This window comes from Mizuhopecten yessoensis, unplaced genomic scaffold, assembly GCF_002113885.1.
Source record: "Mizuhopecten yessoensis strain PY_sf001 unplaced genomic scaffold, ASM211388v2 scaffold4989, whole genome shotgun sequence".
Taxonomy (NCBI): domain Eukaryota; kingdom Metazoa; phylum Mollusca; class Bivalvia; order Pectinida; family Pectinidae; genus Mizuhopecten; species Mizuhopecten yessoensis.
In genome coordinates this window covers 121,388-141,439 of record NW_018405822.1, presented here as the reverse complement: position 1 = coordinate 141,439, position 20,052 = coordinate 121,388, and the positions used below count along the sequence as shown (strand labels likewise).

At 36.1% G+C, this 20,052-nt stretch overlaps 1 protein-coding gene across 1 annotated transcript; it reads right to left on the bottom strand.

Annotated features, from left to right (window-relative positions):
- Positions 1-4,005: 4,005 nt before the first annotated feature.
- On the bottom strand, positions 4,006-19,976 carry LOC110450098 (transmembrane emp24 domain-containing protein 1-like). The gene is made up of 4 exons (XM_021497353.1): positions 19,611-19,976; positions 11,916-12,013; positions 10,680-10,869; positions 4,006-8,485 (listed from the first exon to the last, which is right to left on the bottom strand). Exons 1-4 carry the CDS (start codon positions 19,764-19,766, stop codon positions 8,249-8,251), a joined length of 681 nt encoding a protein of 226 aa, XP_021353028.1. The 5' UTR covers positions 19,767-19,976; the 3' UTR covers positions 4,006-8,248.
- Between the last annotated feature and the right edge of the window lie 76 nt (positions 19,977-20,052).

Genomic DNA, 20,052 nt, shown 5'->3' with positions numbered 1-20,052 from the left:
TATTGGGAAGCCTGTCCATTAGGAGGATGGTATATTGGGAAGCCTGTCCATTAGGAGGATGGTATATTGGGAAGCCTGTCCATTAGGATGACAGTATATTGGGGAGCCTGTCCATTAGGAGGACGGTATATTGGGAAGCCTGTCCATTAGGAGGAAGGTCTATTGGGAAGACTGTCCAATAGGATGACAGTATATTGGGAAGGCTGTCCATTAGGAGGACGGTATATTGCGAAGCCTGTCCATTAGGAGGACGGTATATTGGGGAGCCTGTCTATTAGAAGGAAGGTCTATTGCGAAGCCAGTCAATTAGGATGAAGGTATATTGGGAAGCCTGTCCATTAGGAGGACAGTATATTGGGAAGCCGGTCCATTAGGAGGACGGTATATTGCGAAGCCTGTCCATTAGGAGGACGGTATATTGGGAAGCCTGTCCATTAGGAGGACGGTATATTAAGAAGCTTGTCCATTTGGATTGGTTTGGTTGTATTTAACAGCTTAGGTCATTTAAGGACATGCCTCCATTTATGTTGTCGATGCGTGCATGTATGTATGTGTGCTGGAGATATGGTATGTTGGTGTACTTGCCTCCTTGTGATTGTGCGGATCTGATGCCGACTTGATAGTGCTATCTCACTGAAATTCCATGCTGAAGGAACCAAACACAGCATTCCACCCGGTCACATTATACTGACAACGGGTAAACTAGTTGTTGCTATTACCCTTAATGCTGAATGTTTGGCAGGGAATAACAACTACCATTTTTAAGGACTTAGGTATGTCCCGGCCTGGGGCAAGATCCCATTGCCTTCCTCACCTGGGCGAACGCTCAACATTAAAGAACAAACGTGAGGTATTGCCAAGCAAGACACTAGGAAATAAAAGGTGGTTAGAAATAGTGAGAAATATTAAGATCCCAACTACATGTACATGCCTTGTTTTTCAAGTACATCTGACTAGTTAAGCCGAACATTCATTGGCTAACCACAAAATGGCGTCACTAATTCAAGATTGAAAAAGTTATCAAACACTATAATCTACCGGTAGGTGTCACTGCAAATATTTGCATATGAATCAAAAGTTATGAATGATGTACCATATAAGGTCATAGATGTCACTACTTTCGTTTCTGCAATTCCATGTTAAACAAACCTTTGTAGTATGGGGCGATCCCCAAGACACCTGCGTTACCGAACGCATAGGATAACCTGAAAGGATTCGGAACCGTGTAAATTAGAGATCTTGTATATCTAATTAAAAACAAACAATAAATGTCATTCATTTCAAGAAGGGTTCCCGTGTATTTTCGGTATTTCAAAGCATTATTTTAAAGGAACAATTTATATTATTTATATTATGAAACAAAGATAATAATTGTATGATACCGATTACATTGAAGAATCAAATTTACAAAGGTGTGATCGAGTGTTCGACTTTGTTGTTTATTAAGAAGTTTGAAAATCACAGACTTAACCAACATGTACACAGACTTTTAAGTGGCAAGGAAGTCATTCCAACAGTGTAGGCACTATAAAGCTATGAAGCAACCCATACCTTTATCAAGAAACAGGAAAACAAATTATTTACATTGCATGAGAACAAAACCGAGATATAATCAATATGTAAAAACAATATTCTTCTTGGATAGTGGCTGTGTACTTGTGATCAAGAAAAAATAGAAATTCCCCTTGACCCAAGGATGCTCCAGACTAAATAAGGATAAAATCCCTTAATCCTGATGGTCAAAGAAGGATTTTAAAGGTTTTACCTCTATTTCTCCTATTGGGCCCGCCCTTCTGCCCCCTGGGAGACCACACCCACTGCCCATACAAAATTGAGTCCCCTTGGCCCAATGATGCTCATGACTAAATTTGGAAAAATCCCTTAATAGGATTTTAAAGGTTTTACCTCTATTTCCCCTATTGGGCCCCTCCCTTCTGCCCCCAGGGGGGGGGGGGGCACACTCGCTGTTTATACGAAATTAAGTTCCTTTGCCTGAGGATGTTACAGACTAAATTAAGATAATATCCCTTAATCCCTATGGTAGAAGGATTATAAAGGTTTTACCTATATTTCCCCTATTGGGCCCTGCCTCTCAGGTCCAAGGTGGGCTACACCCACCGTTTATACAAAATTGGTTCCCCTTTACCCAAGGATGCTCCACACCAAATATGGACCAAATCCTTTCATTCCTACAGAAGAAGAAGGATTTTAAAGAATTTTTTATATTTCCCCTATTGGGCCCCACCCCTATGGCCCCTGGTGGGCCAGACTCACAGTTTATACAAAATTTGTTCCCCTTCCCCCAAGGATGCTTCTGACCAAATATGAAACAAATCCTTTTATTCATCCAGAAGAAGAAGGATTTTAAAGAATTGGCAATATTTCCCCTATTGCGCCCTGCCCCTCAGTCCCCAGGGCCAGACCCACCATTTAAACAAAACTTGTTCCACTTCCCCCAAGAATGCTTTTGACCAAATTTGGTCAAAAATCTGCTCATTCGTTCATGACTAGTATTTTTTTAAAGGAAAAGTTGATGGACGACGGACGCTGCGGTATGGCATCAGCACCATGGTCCTTCCGACCAGGTGAGCTAAAAATGGAGTAGAATCCCTCGAAATAACATTTTAGTAGGCAAATATATGGTAAATATCTATTCTTGCGAAAGACATGCTATCAAAATAAGTGATGGCTCACCCACTGGCTTCTACAAGTTAGAGTATGACACCAAGGAACCTGTTTGGGCCCTATCCTCTTCTTCATCTACATCAATGACTTCCACGAATACATGAAATACGGTACACTTAGACTATTTGCAGATGACAGCATCATATACAAGACAATAAACAACAAAGAAGACACACTAAAACTACAACATGACCTTGACGCAGCGGGACAATGGGAGGCGGACTGGTTAATGAAATTTAACCCTGACGAATGCAACATACTCGACATTGCACCGAAACGCAACAAAATACACCATGACTACAAACTCCACAACCACACTTTACACCAAGTAGAATCCAGCAAATACTTAGGCTTAACATAACAAAATAACCTACGATGGGACAAACATATAAACAACATTACAGCCAATGCCAATAGGTCCCTAGGTTTTCTAAACCGCAACTTAAAAATAAACTCACCACATATAAAAGAATACGCATACAAAGCACTAGTCAGACCAAAACTTGAATACTGCTCTTCCATTTGGGATCCACACAACACAAACCAAATTAAACAAATAGAAAAAACACAACGAAGAGTAGCACGCTACGTAAACAACAGATACCACAACACTAGCTCCGTAACAGATTGATTAAAAAACTACAATGGCCAACACTACAAACACGGCACTGTCAAACAGGGATGATCCTTTTTTACAAAATTGACACCAAATCGTAGCTATAAACCCAATATACATACTCACACCCGTAGACCCTCGAACCAGACATGCACACCCTCACGCATACAAACACATATCTGCAACAAAGGACACCTACAAATATTCATTCTTCCCACATACAATAACACAATGGAATCTCCTTCCCATAGCAGCAGTACAATGCACAACACTAGAGCTTCAAGGCACACTTACCCTACGCAGCCCTTGAAGCCCTCATCACACGCTAAAACATACGCCAACTTTTATCTTTTATCTATATACCTTGCAAAAAAAAATCACAAAAAAACGCCAACTAATCACTGTAAATTACCCCCTTTTTTCACGCTTCTGTGTTAGGACCCCCGAGGGCATACACATCACCATTGATGGAGCCCGTGTACCATTACAGGAAGAAGACTAACAGGCACAGATCTAGTGGACGAATTGTCTATTTCACAGTGTGTTGTACATTTTCTCTTTTTTGTTAAAATTATTTCTCCTATACTCACTTTTCTGATTATATATTTTTCGCAAAAACAGATGTTCACCACACCACAAAAGTTAACCCTTTTACATTAATTCCATTTGGGCTGTCGCTGACATAGAAAGCATACAAATCAGTATATTGTTCACATAGTTTTATTGTTCAATAACTCGATAGTTCAACCTAAGGCATAGTCATGATTGCATATATAAGTTCTGACAGGACATTCGATCAATAAATCACACTACAATAGCTCTCAGGCCTCAACATTCATCTCATCATAACAATCAAACATAAATAACATCACAGCATCTAGTACAACGTACAGTCGGCACCATCCAGCCATCACACTGAAGAATTTCATCAAGAAAATAGTAAAGGAGTTTTAGATTGGTTTGTATTTTTGTAGTAACTGTCAAAAAAATCTCTTTTGAACCATAAAAAAATCTTCAAAATAAAGAAACAAGTAAATCGAAATCAAAATACACAGAAACAGACCACCAAAGGACAAGCATACACCTGGAGACCAGGAAATAGTGGTTAGCAGTTAGGTTTACACTTGTGTATTATATAATAAATTTGTATATGTTTAGAGTATTTAAAATGCTCTTTTGTTTTATTATGTATAACATTCAAATTATTCAAAAATTGTTCTGGTTAACTGCTGAAATATATGTATGATTGTACCCCCCCCCCCCCATTTTATGAAGATATTTGATATCAACAATACCATTGAAAACAATGAAATTCTGCTGTTCATTCAGTACTGACATAATATGGCGACTATAGAAAAAGACAGAAGCTTTGGTATACATTATATATACTGGTATGCCACACTAGATCACAACAACGGAACATGTTACCTACAGTGTGTTTAAACAATATCTATACATTAAAAGTAATTGCATGTTTTTTATTGATACATGTGAGGTTCTTTATACAGGGTTATGGGGGGAATTCCTGATGAAATGACATTTCCACTTTTAAATGTAAAGAATTCTAACAGCTAAATAGAAAGGATGGGACCACCTAACAATGTCAGAAAACCCAAATCTTTAGAAAACGTATGTTTAGTAGGATGTAGATGTTTAAAATGGTGGTCCCCTGTTCAGAGTGTTGTACTGTGTGTACGTTCTTGATAAATACACCACAGTACTATCAGGTCATAGACAGATAGAATTACACATAGTAACACAAAGTCCTGACTAAACACCACGTCTTATAAACTTCTGAATGGAAACTCTTAAGCAGTCTGGTATTTATCAAAATGTCAATGTAAACGCAAATCTGATCGCCCATTCGAACAGACAAAAACTTTAATATATATTTGATATCAAACCTATCATATGCTTTGAACTAACTAATTCCACATACCAGAAAAGAAAACAACTTGAAATTTGAAATTTTGGGGCATAAAAATATGTTAAGAAAATATTCTTGTTTTATTTGGCAACACAAAAAGGGAGGCCGACTCGTAACCACGGTAACTCACATGACAGAATTTTGACTCATAGCCACGGAAAAAATACATGAAAGGAGACTGAATTGTTATCAAATTTAAAATTTGAAAATATTCTTTTATAAACTAATAAAGCTTTAAACTGAAATACTAGAATAACACTGGCTTTCCAGACCTGTAGGAGACTTATAGCTATATAACAATACATACATGGAGCAGTTTAAAGTCAGCAAACATTTGACATACCAACAACTTGCATAGATAAATTCTGTGTGTACCCTACTATAATGTTACACTCCAGCATAGAGTTATGGATTTCAGACAAGTCAGTTTAAAGCAGACTACATTTGTGCTGTACACAGTAACAAATAGTCATGATGAGCACTTTGTTTTCACAAAATTCTTCTCACATACATATATGTATAAATATATCAATAACTTGACAGTGCAACCCGTCAACAGTAGCTTCATCACACATTTACATCTAAAAGACAGATGGAAATGTAATAAACCAATTTCAAGGGAAGTAACTTGTATAAGTATCTGTGCCTGTTGTTCGTGAAACCATCATACAAATAGAGACTAAGGTTGAAAACCTGGCAAACCTACTCACAATAATCATGTATCTAGTAACATATTATGAAAGCACTTTACTTTTAGTTAATAAATCTATTTTTTGAACCTGAAAACAACAAAAAGGTCTCAAAAATATGTAAAAACAATGAGCAGTACCTTTGCATGTGAAAACTGATTGGTTGAAACTTGCGTAATATGATACAACACATTTTGCATATACACTTGAATATAAGAAATCATTTTGTTAAATCTAGAAAGCAAAGAACTTACAAGGTACGATCAAAATTACTGTACTTTATGATTAGTTATGATTAATAAATCTCTAATTAATTAGTCACAGAACGAGTATCTCCCTCTTTGGTTTTCTAATTGCCTTCCTCAAGCTCTGTAATAATAAGTGTTCATAATCTCATAATTATCCTTCTCACTTTTGACCTGAGTATTATTATTTTTCACGATTTGCAAGGTACAGCTAAAATGCATTTAAGGATTGAATTCTGTTTTGTTGAGGTTTATCGGGGGGTATAAACCTCAACAAAATGGGATTCTATCCTTATATTAACATTCAGAGTGATATTGATATTTGTTCGGATAATTTCTAAAATATCGGTCTTGTGCAAGTCTAACACCACGGAAGGTATCAAAACTTATGACGTCATAACTCACTGTGAGATGTCGTCCTGGTAAGATGAATAAGCAAATTAAGATGTAAAATATTTTTTGAATTCAATTGAATACTTCTGACAAAAAAACAACAAATTTCAAACAATCTATGAATGGAGCTACTTGCCGCGCTCCTTGGAATAACAGAGTAATCATCAGGTTGATAATATGCTGATGTATTCATACGCCAACTGAAAAGTTCATTGAAAAATAACCTTTAAAATATTAAGTAGGTATATTGAGTCCAAGTTCAGTAGAAATGTAAATATTCAATGTCTAGAAATAAACAGCCAGTGGCGCCATGTCGTCCGTTATGTCCGTTACTCCATTTTATACCCAGATAACAAAAACATGATCTCTTTTCAACTGGAGTTGTGTAACACTGCATCAGTTGACATATATTAAAACAAAATCTAGGTTAACATACGTTCAAATTTCGTTGACATTCCATCCAGAATTGGTGGGAGAAGGTGCAACAATATAAACAATATTATATATAGTTGTGAAACACTGGGGAAAGTAAAGGAATGCCTATCAAGTTAGGACTAAATATAATACTCTAAACTATGTAGAATCTTATAATTTCTTATAGGTTAGAATCTAAAATAACATAGGAACACCATCACCAGGAGATCAGTGAAAGTCTACACATAACACTGTCTCGCTGTGTATTGGATACGAATATTGCCTTGGATACCTAACCATTCCAGTGTTGTTGTGCTTCAATGCCTTTCACACATATATTCTTATATTATAAAAATACATCTCATCAATATCTCATTTATCATTAACATTGGTTCAACACTAGCTTCCTCAGTTATACACGACATCTAATAACTCACTATTCCTTAATCGAATAAATTATTATGGTAATTAAAAAGAATCACAAACAAAATAACATCACCATGAAATTGGAAGGGACTCGTTTGAAACTTGTTGAAACTTAATGCACACGACTGAAATGTACTTGAACTTGACTAGAAGTCACTTTTTATGAATTTTCTAATGCTTTGAAAACTAAACAACAACAAGAACTACTGTGGCACATTATATATTAGTTGCGTTATTAAGTTAACCTTATCATATAAAGAGGGCATTTAAAAACATGCAGTTTTTAAATTCACTTTAACTTTTTTTTTTTCAAAACTACTAAAATTAAATGGTGTACCACAAATTTCAATTGTCCTTCAATTGCAGTCAAAGAAATATTGATGTTTATGTACCATTATCATTGAAAATTAATCTTTTATTTATATTTATATTTCAAAGTAAAATACTTAAGGCTGAACGAGATCCACAATAAATATTATAAAAAAAAATGTAAAGATGTTTTACCTATTCTATACCCTAAACCATTAACCCAAATTTTCCCCTCAAAAATGTCACTTTACACCAATATAAGAAACTTATTCACCAGAAAGTTACAATAGAAACATATTGTCACTGATATTTCTCATGATTGAAAGGTTTGGCAATTTATGTTTGCTAAGTGAACAAAATTGTGAAATTAAAAAAACCCAAATTGAATAAATCTATCTAGCAAAATCTTGATGATATTGATCATGGCAATATTTTTGATTATTAAAATCTAAAATTTAAGAATAATTCTTTTTTAAAAAATTCTATCATTCTGACACAGCACAGACTTTATGTACCCTAACAAGGAAAAACAATTACTTGGGGGTTATGTTCTCGCTTTCATCACATTGTGTACCCTACTCTTGTCATCAAACAGGCCACGTATAAGCAGCACCTGTGTGAGACCAACCGACACCATTACAAACACCTGGATTCCAGAAAGCCAATTCACTCGCTGGAAGTTATTCTCTTGTGTATTTCGATCTCTTGCTTCATAATTTTTCAAAAAATGTTGAATCTGTGCAGACTTGTCCAAATGGTCCTTCATTGTTTCCATCTTTTGCTGAAACATCAGAAAAACATCAATGTCACGAAATGTTTTAACAGAGCTTGTTGTAGCCATAAGTCTCAAAGTAGAAAATATGTGGCCATTAGTTTCAAAGTAAAAAATATGTGGCCATTAGTTTCAAAGTAGAAAAATATGTGGCCATTAGTTTCAAAGTAGAAAATATGTGGCCATTAGTTTCAAAGTAGAAAATATGTGGCCATTAGTTTCAAAGTAGAAAATATGTAGCCATTAGTCTCAAAGTAGAAAATATGTAGCCATTAGTCTCAAAGAAGAAAAATATGTAGCCATTAGTCTCAAAGTAGAAATATATGTAGCCATTAGTCAGAAAAGCATGTAGTCATTAGTCAGAAAAACATGTAGTCATTAGTCAGAAAAACATGTAGTCATTAGTCTCAAAGTAGAAAATGAACTAGATATTTTTTACCCGACTCCAATTTCATAATTTTTCTAAATTTGTTTTCACTTAAAATCATTTCTGTCTTAGGTTCCATTTAATTTGTTTCAAATAAGAAACCGTCTCAAAAACATAAATACATGTATATATTTTTTACAGTAAAAGGTCCATAGTAAAACTCCATTTTTCTGTTCCCATGACTTACGCACATGTTTTTACATTGCGAGGAAAACCTCTCAAATTCAGGGATGTCTAACTCTGCTAGCCTGTTGCCTGGGGTTAGTAGATTTTAAGTCTGAACTACTGAAAATGTTCACAATTTTTATTATGAAAATACTAGTTGGACTAGTAGAACCTTTTCTAATCAATCTGTGGGCTATTGTACACCCCTAAAACCTATATCTCTTCAGTAAAATCTTAAAAATAAGATACACACATGTGATTACACTTTGGAAATATATACAGTACGCCAAAAATGTATTACACAGCACCATACAGTTTTGTCCTTCTAGAACTCATCAGTGATGCTTGGAACCAAAACATTAGAAGAGTACTGATTAATTTCAAATTAATAAGTGAAGTGTGTACATTAAACCATGTCTATAACTTGCGTTTCTGGGTTTTGTGAAGTGTGTACATTTAACCATGTCTATAACTTGTGTTTCTGGGTTTTGTGAAGTGTGTACATTATACCATGTCTATAACTTGTGTTTCTGGGTTTTGTGAAGCGTGTACATTAAACCATGTCTATAACTTGTGTTTCTGGGTTATGCGAAGTGTGTACATTAAACCATGTCTATAACATGTATTTCTGGGTTTTGTGAAGTGTGTACATTAAACCATGTCTATAACATGTATTTCTGGGTTTTGTGAAGTGTGTACATTAAACCATGTCTACAACTTGTGTTTCTGGGTTTTGTGAAGTATGTACATTATACCGTGTCTATAACTTGTGTTTCTGGGTTTTGTGAAGCGTGTACATTAAACCATGTCTATAACTTGTGTTTCGTGGTTATGTGAAGTGTGTACATTAAACCATGTCTATAACATGTATTTCTGGGTTTTGTGAAGTGTGTACATTAAACCATGTCTATAACTTGCGTTTCTGGGTTTTGTGAAGTGTGTACATTAAACCATGTCTATAACTTGTGTTTCTGGGTTTTGTGAAGGGTGTACATTAAACCATGTCTATAACTTGTGTTTCGTGGTTATGTGAAGTGTGTACATTAAACCATGTCTATAACATGTGTTTCTTGGTTTTGTGAAGTGTGTACATTAAACCATGTCTATAACTTGTGTTTCTGGGTTTTGTGAAGTGTGTACATTAAACCATGTCTACAACTTATGTTTCTGGGTTTTGTGAAGTGTGTACATTAAACCATGTCTATAACTTGTGTTTCGTGGTTATGTGAAGTGTGTACATTAAACCATGTCTATAACGTGTGTTTCTGGGTTTTGTGAAGTGTGTACATTAACCCATGTCTACAACTTATGTTTCTGGGTTTTGTGAAGTGTGTACATTAAACCATGTCTATAACTTGTGTTTCTGGGGGATGTGAAGTGTGTACATTAAACCATGTCTATAACTTGTGTTTCTGGGTTTTGTGAAGTGTGTACATTAAACCATGCCTATACCTTGTGTTTCTGGGTTTTATCTACATCCTTGGATTTATTAACCTGCTCAGTTCTACATACAATATATGTATCTGGTAGCTTCACAGTACACTCAGTCAGACAATACATACACAGACAACACAACTGATTTGACATGGTTGCGAACATTATTTTTTGTACCTTAAAGTCTTGAATTGTCATATCTATTAAACCTGACAATTCTTCTTTAGCAAAATTCCAATCTTTGTCATCATCGCCATCATCTTCATCATCATCTGACACCAACTCAAAATAGATGACCTTAGTGTTGAAGTGACTGAATGTGTTATCAAAACACATCTTGTAATCTCCAGCAACCTCAGCGTCGATCCTGAAACACAAAACAAGTGTTCACATATCACATGTAAACTTGGCAACAGATATACAAATAGACACACAGATCTGTTCTTTTGCATTCAGTAATAATGTAAATGTAACAGGAAAGGAAAAATGTAATGGCCTGACCAGGATTCTAACTTACAACCTCATAACTACTAGACAGATACTGTTACCAACTGAGCTAGTTGGTCTGACAACAGAGATTGCCACAGCCCACTCCTGTTACATACATACTTTGTAAATACTGCTTGCTAAATAATACTGCAAACTTTTTATTTGATATTATTCCATATATATACCAATGATTATGTCATAGCCTCTCAAAACAACAATAACCTTAGGCTTTCCTTAACAAAAATGTTGTGTTATTGAACCTAGAATTATCTATAAAAATATTTGAAAACTTTCCAGATTTTTTTTTTCATTTTCTTCTTGTATAAATACAAATGTGCATACGCTTCACTGTTCATTTGTCTGATGAAAGTGACAATGCACTACACATACCATGGAAACTTCACATGTTAACACTTACTGATTGTTTCTTAACATAATGAAAAGGTTGTGTTACACAACCAGTAAGTGTTTCTATGTGACGTTTCCATGACTGGTATGGTATGTACTCTGTCACCTTCATCAGACAAATGAACAGTGAAGCGTATGCACACAAGAGTGTTGAATGTGTACAAGTTGTCCACAAAATCAATGTTGATTTGGCTACGCTGTAGGCGTAATTACAATAGTTGTTATACATGTACAGAAATCACTCGATTCAGATACGCTTTGTTGCTTACCGGTTGTGCTACCACATGAACCCTTATACAATCCATATTGCCAGCAGCCTAAAGGAAAGGTTTCACAATTTGTCTGCAGCATTCTCATTAGGAATTAGGTTTATTTTCTGAATCTGTTAAATACACTTGGGAAAGGAAATGACAGTTGCAAAAAAATGCTGATTATCTTCCAAAAAAACTTGCATGCGCAGACTAATCAAGTTTCACTTTACATTATAACAAACATCAAAAGTACAGAATACATTACTTGTGAACAGCATCAGACTTCTGTACATCAGATACCATCACTCGACCATCAGGAGCCTGCACATAAAAACTCACATCCAGATCACCACCATCTATCACCTGAAAAGGGAAATGCATATAGAATTAAGAAATCTAATATGTACTGTGATAACGAGAGAGAGATCAGACCTGATACAAGACCCTCAAGGCAGACGCCCAGTGCAAAACCCATAAGGTCAGAGATACAAGCTACCACCCGAGGAGTTGAGGAGCTGCTGAAGGGACTCAAGTCTCACAGAGCTGCTGGACCAGACGGTATACCTACTAGACTACTGAAGGAAATAGCGACTGAACTTGCTCCAGCTCTCAGGAGAATCTTCCAGTGTTACCTGGACAGCTCGACTGTGCCAGACAACTGGAGGTTGGCCCATGTGGTCCCTAAGAAGGAGGATCGTTCCATTGCTGCCAATTATAGGCGAGTCTCCCTGACAGCAGTTTGTTACATACTGATGGAACACATCCTCCATAGTTCAGTCATGCAACACCTTGACCAACACAACATACTGAGAAATGAACAACACAGTTTTCAGAGGAAGAGATCTTTTGAAACCCAACTCATCCAGACCATACATGAGCTTGCCAGAGGCTAAGATGGAGGAAAACAGAGGACATGGTTTTACTTGATTTCTCCAAGGCGTTTGACAAGGTACCCCATCAGAGACTGCTACAGAAGCTACACCATTTTGGGATTCGGAACAACACCCTTTCATGGTTCAAAGACTTCATGAACAGCAGGAAACAACTTTTTACTATCGAAAGAAGCCACTTGTCTGAGGAATGGTCTGGAGTCTCCCAGGGGACGGTGGTCAGGCCGCTCCTATTCCTGCTGTACATCAACGACTTGGCGAACCATGTGAAGTCTGAAGTGCAGCTCTTTGCAGATGACTGCATAGTCTATCACAGCATAAACAACATCAAGGACAGCCTTTCCCTCCAGGAGCAAAGCCGATAAAAATCAACCCCGAGGAATGCGTCATCATGCATACTACCAAGAAGAAGAAGCTATGAAAGAAGAAACCATATTTACTTCATGGACACCAGCTGGAAGTTGCACAATCCGCCTAGGATAAATGCTGAGCAGTGACTTGTCATTGAGTTAGCCCATTAACACCTGTTTCACCTGGTCAGTTGGTTTCCTGCGGAGGTCAGTTGGTTTCCTGCAGAGGTCAGTTGGTTTCCTGCGGAGGTCAGTTGGTTTCCTGCGATGGAATATCCGCTCTTGCTTCGAACAAGTCAAGGCAAGTACATTTACCACACTTGTATTACCCACTCTGGAATATGTGTCCACATGTACAGTATGGGACCCTCACCAGAGGAACAACATCGAAAATCTTAATGGAGTCCAGAGACGCGCAGTGAGGTTCGTCAGTGGCTAATACAATTTAAAGTCCTGTCCCCATCCTACAGAAACTGGGCTGCACGAGATACACATGAGCAGAGGAGACTGAGAGCGAGACTAGTCATGTTTCACAATAATATCTTCAACAAAAAAGGTGAACGTGGACCTGGACAGCACCTTAAGCCTACTGACTCCAGAACAAGAGGTGCCAACTGTAGGCAGATCCCAGCAGATTTTCCTACCAAGATCTATTACCCTGTGGAAAAACCTACCTAACAATATCAAGGAGGTAGAGGAACTCCCAATCTTCACGTTAGTAATTTAAACATATTTTATTGTACAAATATACAAATGGATCGGACAAGTTATTACAACTTTATTAATAGAGTTCTCTTCTCAATACATATGGTAACAAGAGTACCGCTGGGCGGAACATTATACGCCCGTCGAATGCCATATAGTGTTATATACTTTCTTTCATTGAAATAAGATCTGCATCATTTAAAGAGTGGTTAGCTGACAAACTATAAAAATGTAGGAGAAAATCTCCGGATAAAATCCCAAATACTGAAATGAACAAAGGGCAATAACTTTTGCAAAAATCGTCGAATCAAAATTCTTTTCAAAGAAACACAACAACATATCATGATTATTTAGCCTACTAAGTTTCAAAGAAATCTGTCAAAACATGTAGGAGGAAATCTCCGAACACAAAATAAAATACTGAAATAAACAAAGGGCAATAACTTTTGGACAAATTGTCGAATCAAAATTCTTTTTAGGGAGACACAACTTCAAATCATGATTATAATGTGTACCAAGTTTCAAAGAGATCGGTCGAAAAATGTAGGAGGAGATTGCCGGACAAACAAAAGTTTACGCCGGGCAGCTGGACAACGCCATACCATAATACTCCCGTCAAATTTGACAGGCGTATAAAAATGGTGTATATGTTTTTGGGGAAAGTGAAAAAGATAGGGTGGAGAAGGAAAGGTGGGGTGGGAGTGTGGGAGGGGAGGGGTGTTTCCTAGAAAAGTAAATGTGTAAACTGAGAAATCGATCCGCATTTGAATAAATTTTAAATTATACAAATTTCATGACATGCAGCCTGGTAGAGTAATTTCAAAATGAACAGAATCAATGTAACAAAGAAATCAGGCAAAATAATGAAATACAATTTCACAAACACATATAACAACTACACATAAATAAATATAGAAAAGTAATTTTAACTATCAAAACCTATAATGGATTTGATGTAATGATGCACATGTCTAAAGATACTTATGTTGTTTTCTACCGAAAGTTGACTATTACCAAACAAAAGTAGTTCTAATATAAATTAAAATCAACATGCAAGGCATTCCAATTTTGGAGCAGGGTATGTCTTGCGTTGTTAAAAAGTAAGCACTCACAAAAAAATTAAAGACATTTTCACAGGGATGGCCACAATAACAAACTGGACTATCAACCAGATTTACTCTAAAAAGATCATATTTAAGTAGACTACACTGATGTCTAAGTTTAGTGTGCAAAATGTTCAATTTACGTTTACCGAAACCTTAGTAGATTGGTGGAGGAGATTGTACATTTGAAGTTAACAAGTTTTTAAAAGAATGTAATGAGGTCAATGATCATACTGAAAGGTCCAATGAATTCCAACCACGAAGAGTTGAAGGTATAAAAGATGAATTTGTTAGAGAAAGCCTGAAAGGACGAATTCTATAATCTTTATTGTTTCTATGGGTGTATCGGTTATTTTCTGCAACGGAAGATGGCAATAGAGAATTTAAATAGTCTGGAGTTAATTTGTTGTGCATTTTATACAAAAGTTGGAGTTTTCTGCGTTTTCTTCTATTCAAAAGAGTTTCTAGACCAGTTTCAACAAGAGTACCGCGGGGCGGAACAATATACGCCCGCCGAATGCCATATAGTGTTATATACTTTCTTACATTGAAATAAGATCTGCATCATTCTAAGAGTGGTTATAGCTGACAATCACATGCTATAAAAAATGTAGGAGAAAATCTCCGGACAAAAAATAAAACACTGAAATAAACAAAGGGCAATTACTTTTGCAAAAATGGTTGAATCAAAATTCTTTTAAGGCACAACTTCATATCATGATTATAATGTATACCAAGTTTTAAAGAGATCCGTTGAAAAATGTAGGAGGAGATTGCCGGACAAAAATCAAATACTGAAATAAACAAAGGGCAATTACTTTTGCAAAAATTATTGAATCAAAATTCTTTTAAGGAGGACACAACTTCATATCATAATTATAATGTATACCAAGTTTCAAACAGATCCGTTGAAAAATGTAGGAGGAGATTGCTGGACAAAAATCAAATACTGAAATAAACAAAGGGCAATAACTTTTGTAAAAATTGTCGAATCAAAATTCTTTTAAGGAAGACACAACTTTATATCATGATTATAATGTATACCAAGTTTCAAAGATACCATAATACTCCCCTCATATTTGACGGGCGTATAAAAAGTAAGTCTTCAATTCGGGCATATGAAGGAAGACCAGTTATAATACGAGAAGCTTCTCTTTGGGCTTTCTCTAACATTTCTGTTTCATAAGTTTTACAACCATCTCACAATTCACAAGCATATTCTAAAACTGGTAAAATAAATGATTTATAAATCTTTAAAAGATTATCACAATCTAATAAATATTTTAATCTACGTAAGACGTTGACTTTTTTCATAACTGAAGTATATATTGCACAAATTTTATCCCCCCCTTTTGCACTTGAATCAAAAATTACACCTAAATGTTTATGATGATCAGTAAAATTAAAAAATTCGCCATTAAATTCTAATTGTAAATCTTCATCAATTTCAACCAAGTTTGAAACAAAAATTACCTCAGTTTTTTTCTGGATTGAATGTTACTAACCAAGTTTGGGACCATGACTCGAGATAGCTATTTATAACCGTTTGGATTTCTAGACATGAATAGGATGATTTTAACAAAGAAGTATCGTCTGCAAAAAGACGAGAGGTTGATTCAAACATATCAGCAATATCATAAATATAGATAAGAAACAAAAGAGGTCCAAGAATCGAACCCTGAGGAACACCTGCTTCAATGAAACCTAAGTCGGAGTAAGAAGTATTCCAAAAGGCTCTCTGGTGCCTCTGAAATAGGAATTTTCCAACCAATGATACAATTCCCCTGAAATTCCATAGGATTTTAACTTAATCATCTAACCCTTATGCCAAACCCTTTCAAAAGCCTTAGAAATATCGCAGAATACCATACATACATGGTTTTTTTTCTTCTAGAGCAATACAGATGTTATGATAAATTTCAATGAGTTGATATACAGTAAAATGACCAGGCAAAAAACCAGACTGGTGCTTATAACAAGAGGCCCAAGGGCCTTAGCAGTCACCTGAGTTATATCATAGGTACTGGTAGCTTTATTCTATTGTTTAGATGTGATGTGGAAATCAACATGTAAACTAAGTGAAATACAATAATTGTCATGTCATCAAAGGATAAGAATTTTGAAATATTGGTAAATGTTCCCGCCCTAGCCCCTAGGATGGGGCAGGAATCCCAATTTTACAATGTAATACCCACATCCACCAAAGATGATTCTCATCAAGTAAGAATTATTTTCTGCTGAAAATAAAAATATACCCAGAAGTGTTATTTCCCTATATAAACTATGGTAAAATTTACCCCCTCCCCAAGGGGGAACGGATGGCTCAGAGGTCCTGACATTGACAATTTCAATAAAGCTCCTGATGATCTTTCTATCCATGCACTGAAATTGACCGTAGTACCTCTGAGTCTGGAGAAGAAGATTTTTGAAATATTGGTAAATTTTCGCCCTGGCCCTAGGGTTGGGGTAGGAATCCCAATTTTACATTTTAAAACCATCTTCCTCCAAGGATAATTCTCACCAAGTAAGCATAATTTCCTACAGAAAATTGTCAAAATATACCCAAAAGTGTTGTAATTGTTTCATTATATAAACTATGGTAAAGTTTACCCCCTCCCCAAAGGAGAACGAATAGCTCAGGGGTCCTGAAATTTATAATTTAAATAAANCCTATATAAACTATGGTAAAGTTTACCCCCTCCCCAAAGGAGAACGAATAGCTCAGGGGTCCTGAAATTTATAATTTAAATAAAGCCCCTGATTATCTTTAATTTCCATCCATGCAGAAAATGACTGTAGTACCTCTGAGTCTGGAGAAGAAGATTTTTGAAATATTGGTTAATTTTCCTGTTGGGGTAGGAATCCCAATTTTACAATTTTGTAGCCTCATCTACCAAGGATGATTCTGACCAAGTTTGAAAAAATTCAATCCACTGGTTCTTGAGAAGAAGTTGAAAATGTAAAAAGTTTACACACGACGCACGACGACAGACGGAAAGTGACCGGAGTAGGTTACTTGAGCAAAGCTCAGGTGACCGAAAAAAGTGAGTGTTCAATGAAATAATTATGCAAGTATTTGAAAATTACCCTCTTAAACACTTTTCCAACTGTAGATAATAAAGAAATTGGCCTATAGTTAGAGGGAGAATGCCTGTCACCCTTTTTAAACAGTGGCATAACTTTGGCTGTTTTCCAACAGATTGGGTAAACACCAGACGATAAAGACTTAATAAAAATGATTCAAAGGGAAACACAAACTGTTTCTGATGTGTTTCTTATCATATGGTGACTGATTCCATCCTCACCCGAGGCCTTACCAAGCTTCAATATTTGTAAAATATCTTGTATTTCATTATTATTGACTCTAATGTACCTAAGACTCTTGTCAGTTTTTGGCTCGATGAGAGGAACCGCAGTATTTATGTCATCTACACGAGTTATATTACAAAAATAGTCGTTTAATAAATTAGCTTTGTCTACGTCACTAGTAACCACATTGTCAGAAACAGGATCTACAAGAGTAGGTATAGATTGTGCAGTACCAGACGATTGTATTAACCTTTTGATGAGTCTCCAATAAGCTTTTGGATCAGAGGACGAGTACTCTTCAATAATACCATGAACATTTTCATAAAATAATTTACGGCATATTTTTTCATGTTATTAACCTTATTCCGTTGAGAATTGAATTTGTTGATGTCCGAAAGATGTTCGGTTGACCTCGCAATTTTATGCAACTTATCTCTAATTTTTATTGTTTTTCTTAATTCAGAGGTCATCCAAGGTTTATCATTTAAAGGTATATAGTTACATCTTTTGATGGAATACATATATTTGCAAATTTTAGGAACATATCAGTAAAATGATTACAGGCAGTATCAACTGAATCACAATTTAAAGAAAGTTCATTCCAATTATAATCAGAAATAAGATCATTAAATCTTCAGGTCCCTTATTACCAACCTGGATCTGCTGAAAAGAAAGCCCTGAGGTCCTGGGCTGCTGGTTTTTATCTTATATCTTAAAATTATAAAAATATTTATGTTTTTAATGTGTGGCTTGGGCATGCTTGCAGTAGGTCGCTGGAATATCACACTCCACACATAGTAAATTCCTATCCAGGATGATGATGAGCTGTATTGAGTGTTTGTTTTTCAAGTCTTATGTACAATATTTTTTCCCCAAATTAATCACTTAATGACCCAGAGATAATTGTTTAAGGCTCGAATGAACATGCCTGCCGGACACCTGTTATTTATGTCCTCCGGTCCCCCTACCCCACTCACACATAAAGAGGACTAGCCCACCTTACAAATGACCAGTGACCATGATGGTCATTGCCAGACAAGGGCAGCCGTGTTATTTGATCAGTGTTTAACTCTAAGCCTGAACAGATAATAGTGATGTACATGTCAGACAAAAAAATATCATATTGTTAGTGTTTCAATCTCCTGTGAATGTCTGTAGCCACATCAACTGATCAGGAGTCAGACTAGTACTTACACATGTATGTACACAGTCGTGTCATTTTTACAGAAAAATCTATTTCATTCGTTTTCAGTATATGCTATCTACTGTATGAGAGTAACGTTTAAACGTGCCATGAATATGGGGGGGGGGGGGGGGGGGGGGCGTGGTCGTCAATGTAAATAAACAGATACTTGACTCCTCCCCTTATCAAAAGAGATGGGTTTTTTTCATAAAAAGGGGGTGCTAGTTGACAGCAATACCAGAAAGAACACAAATTAAACTCACTTGTTGGGATACATTATGAATCCAAATAATGTAAAAGAAACACTATAGCTATAACATATTTTGTTTTAAACAACTTGTCAGCTTCCGATTGGCTGCACCGTGCCATGAAATGTTGCAGCTTTTCCCAAGTGACATTATTACAACCATGTACATTTACCTGATATTCAATTTCAATCCCAACTGGTTTTTTAACAGTTTGATAGAAACAATCCTGAGTTCCTGCATTAACCTCTACTGTGAGATCAATTTCGAAAGGTGAGACAAGAGCGACAAGGAACACTAACGGATATAAAACATAGATGAAGTTCTCCATTTCGACACAGGACCTGTCAATACCGGAAGTAAATATACAGGAAATTACGTTTTATTCACTGCGGTACTATTAGAACTTTTTTCGGTGAGTTTAACGAAATATCCTTATGTATCGGGAATTTACATGTTGTATCATCTGTTAGTTTAACATCTGAGCATGTATAACGGCGAAGACTAAAATTAATCGGGTCGTACGCGAGGTAACGCTTCGAAAGCCAGGAACTATTTGCTCCTATTTTGCATATCGGTGTGCGCACGAAAATAGTACAGAATATAGTTCTAATTAT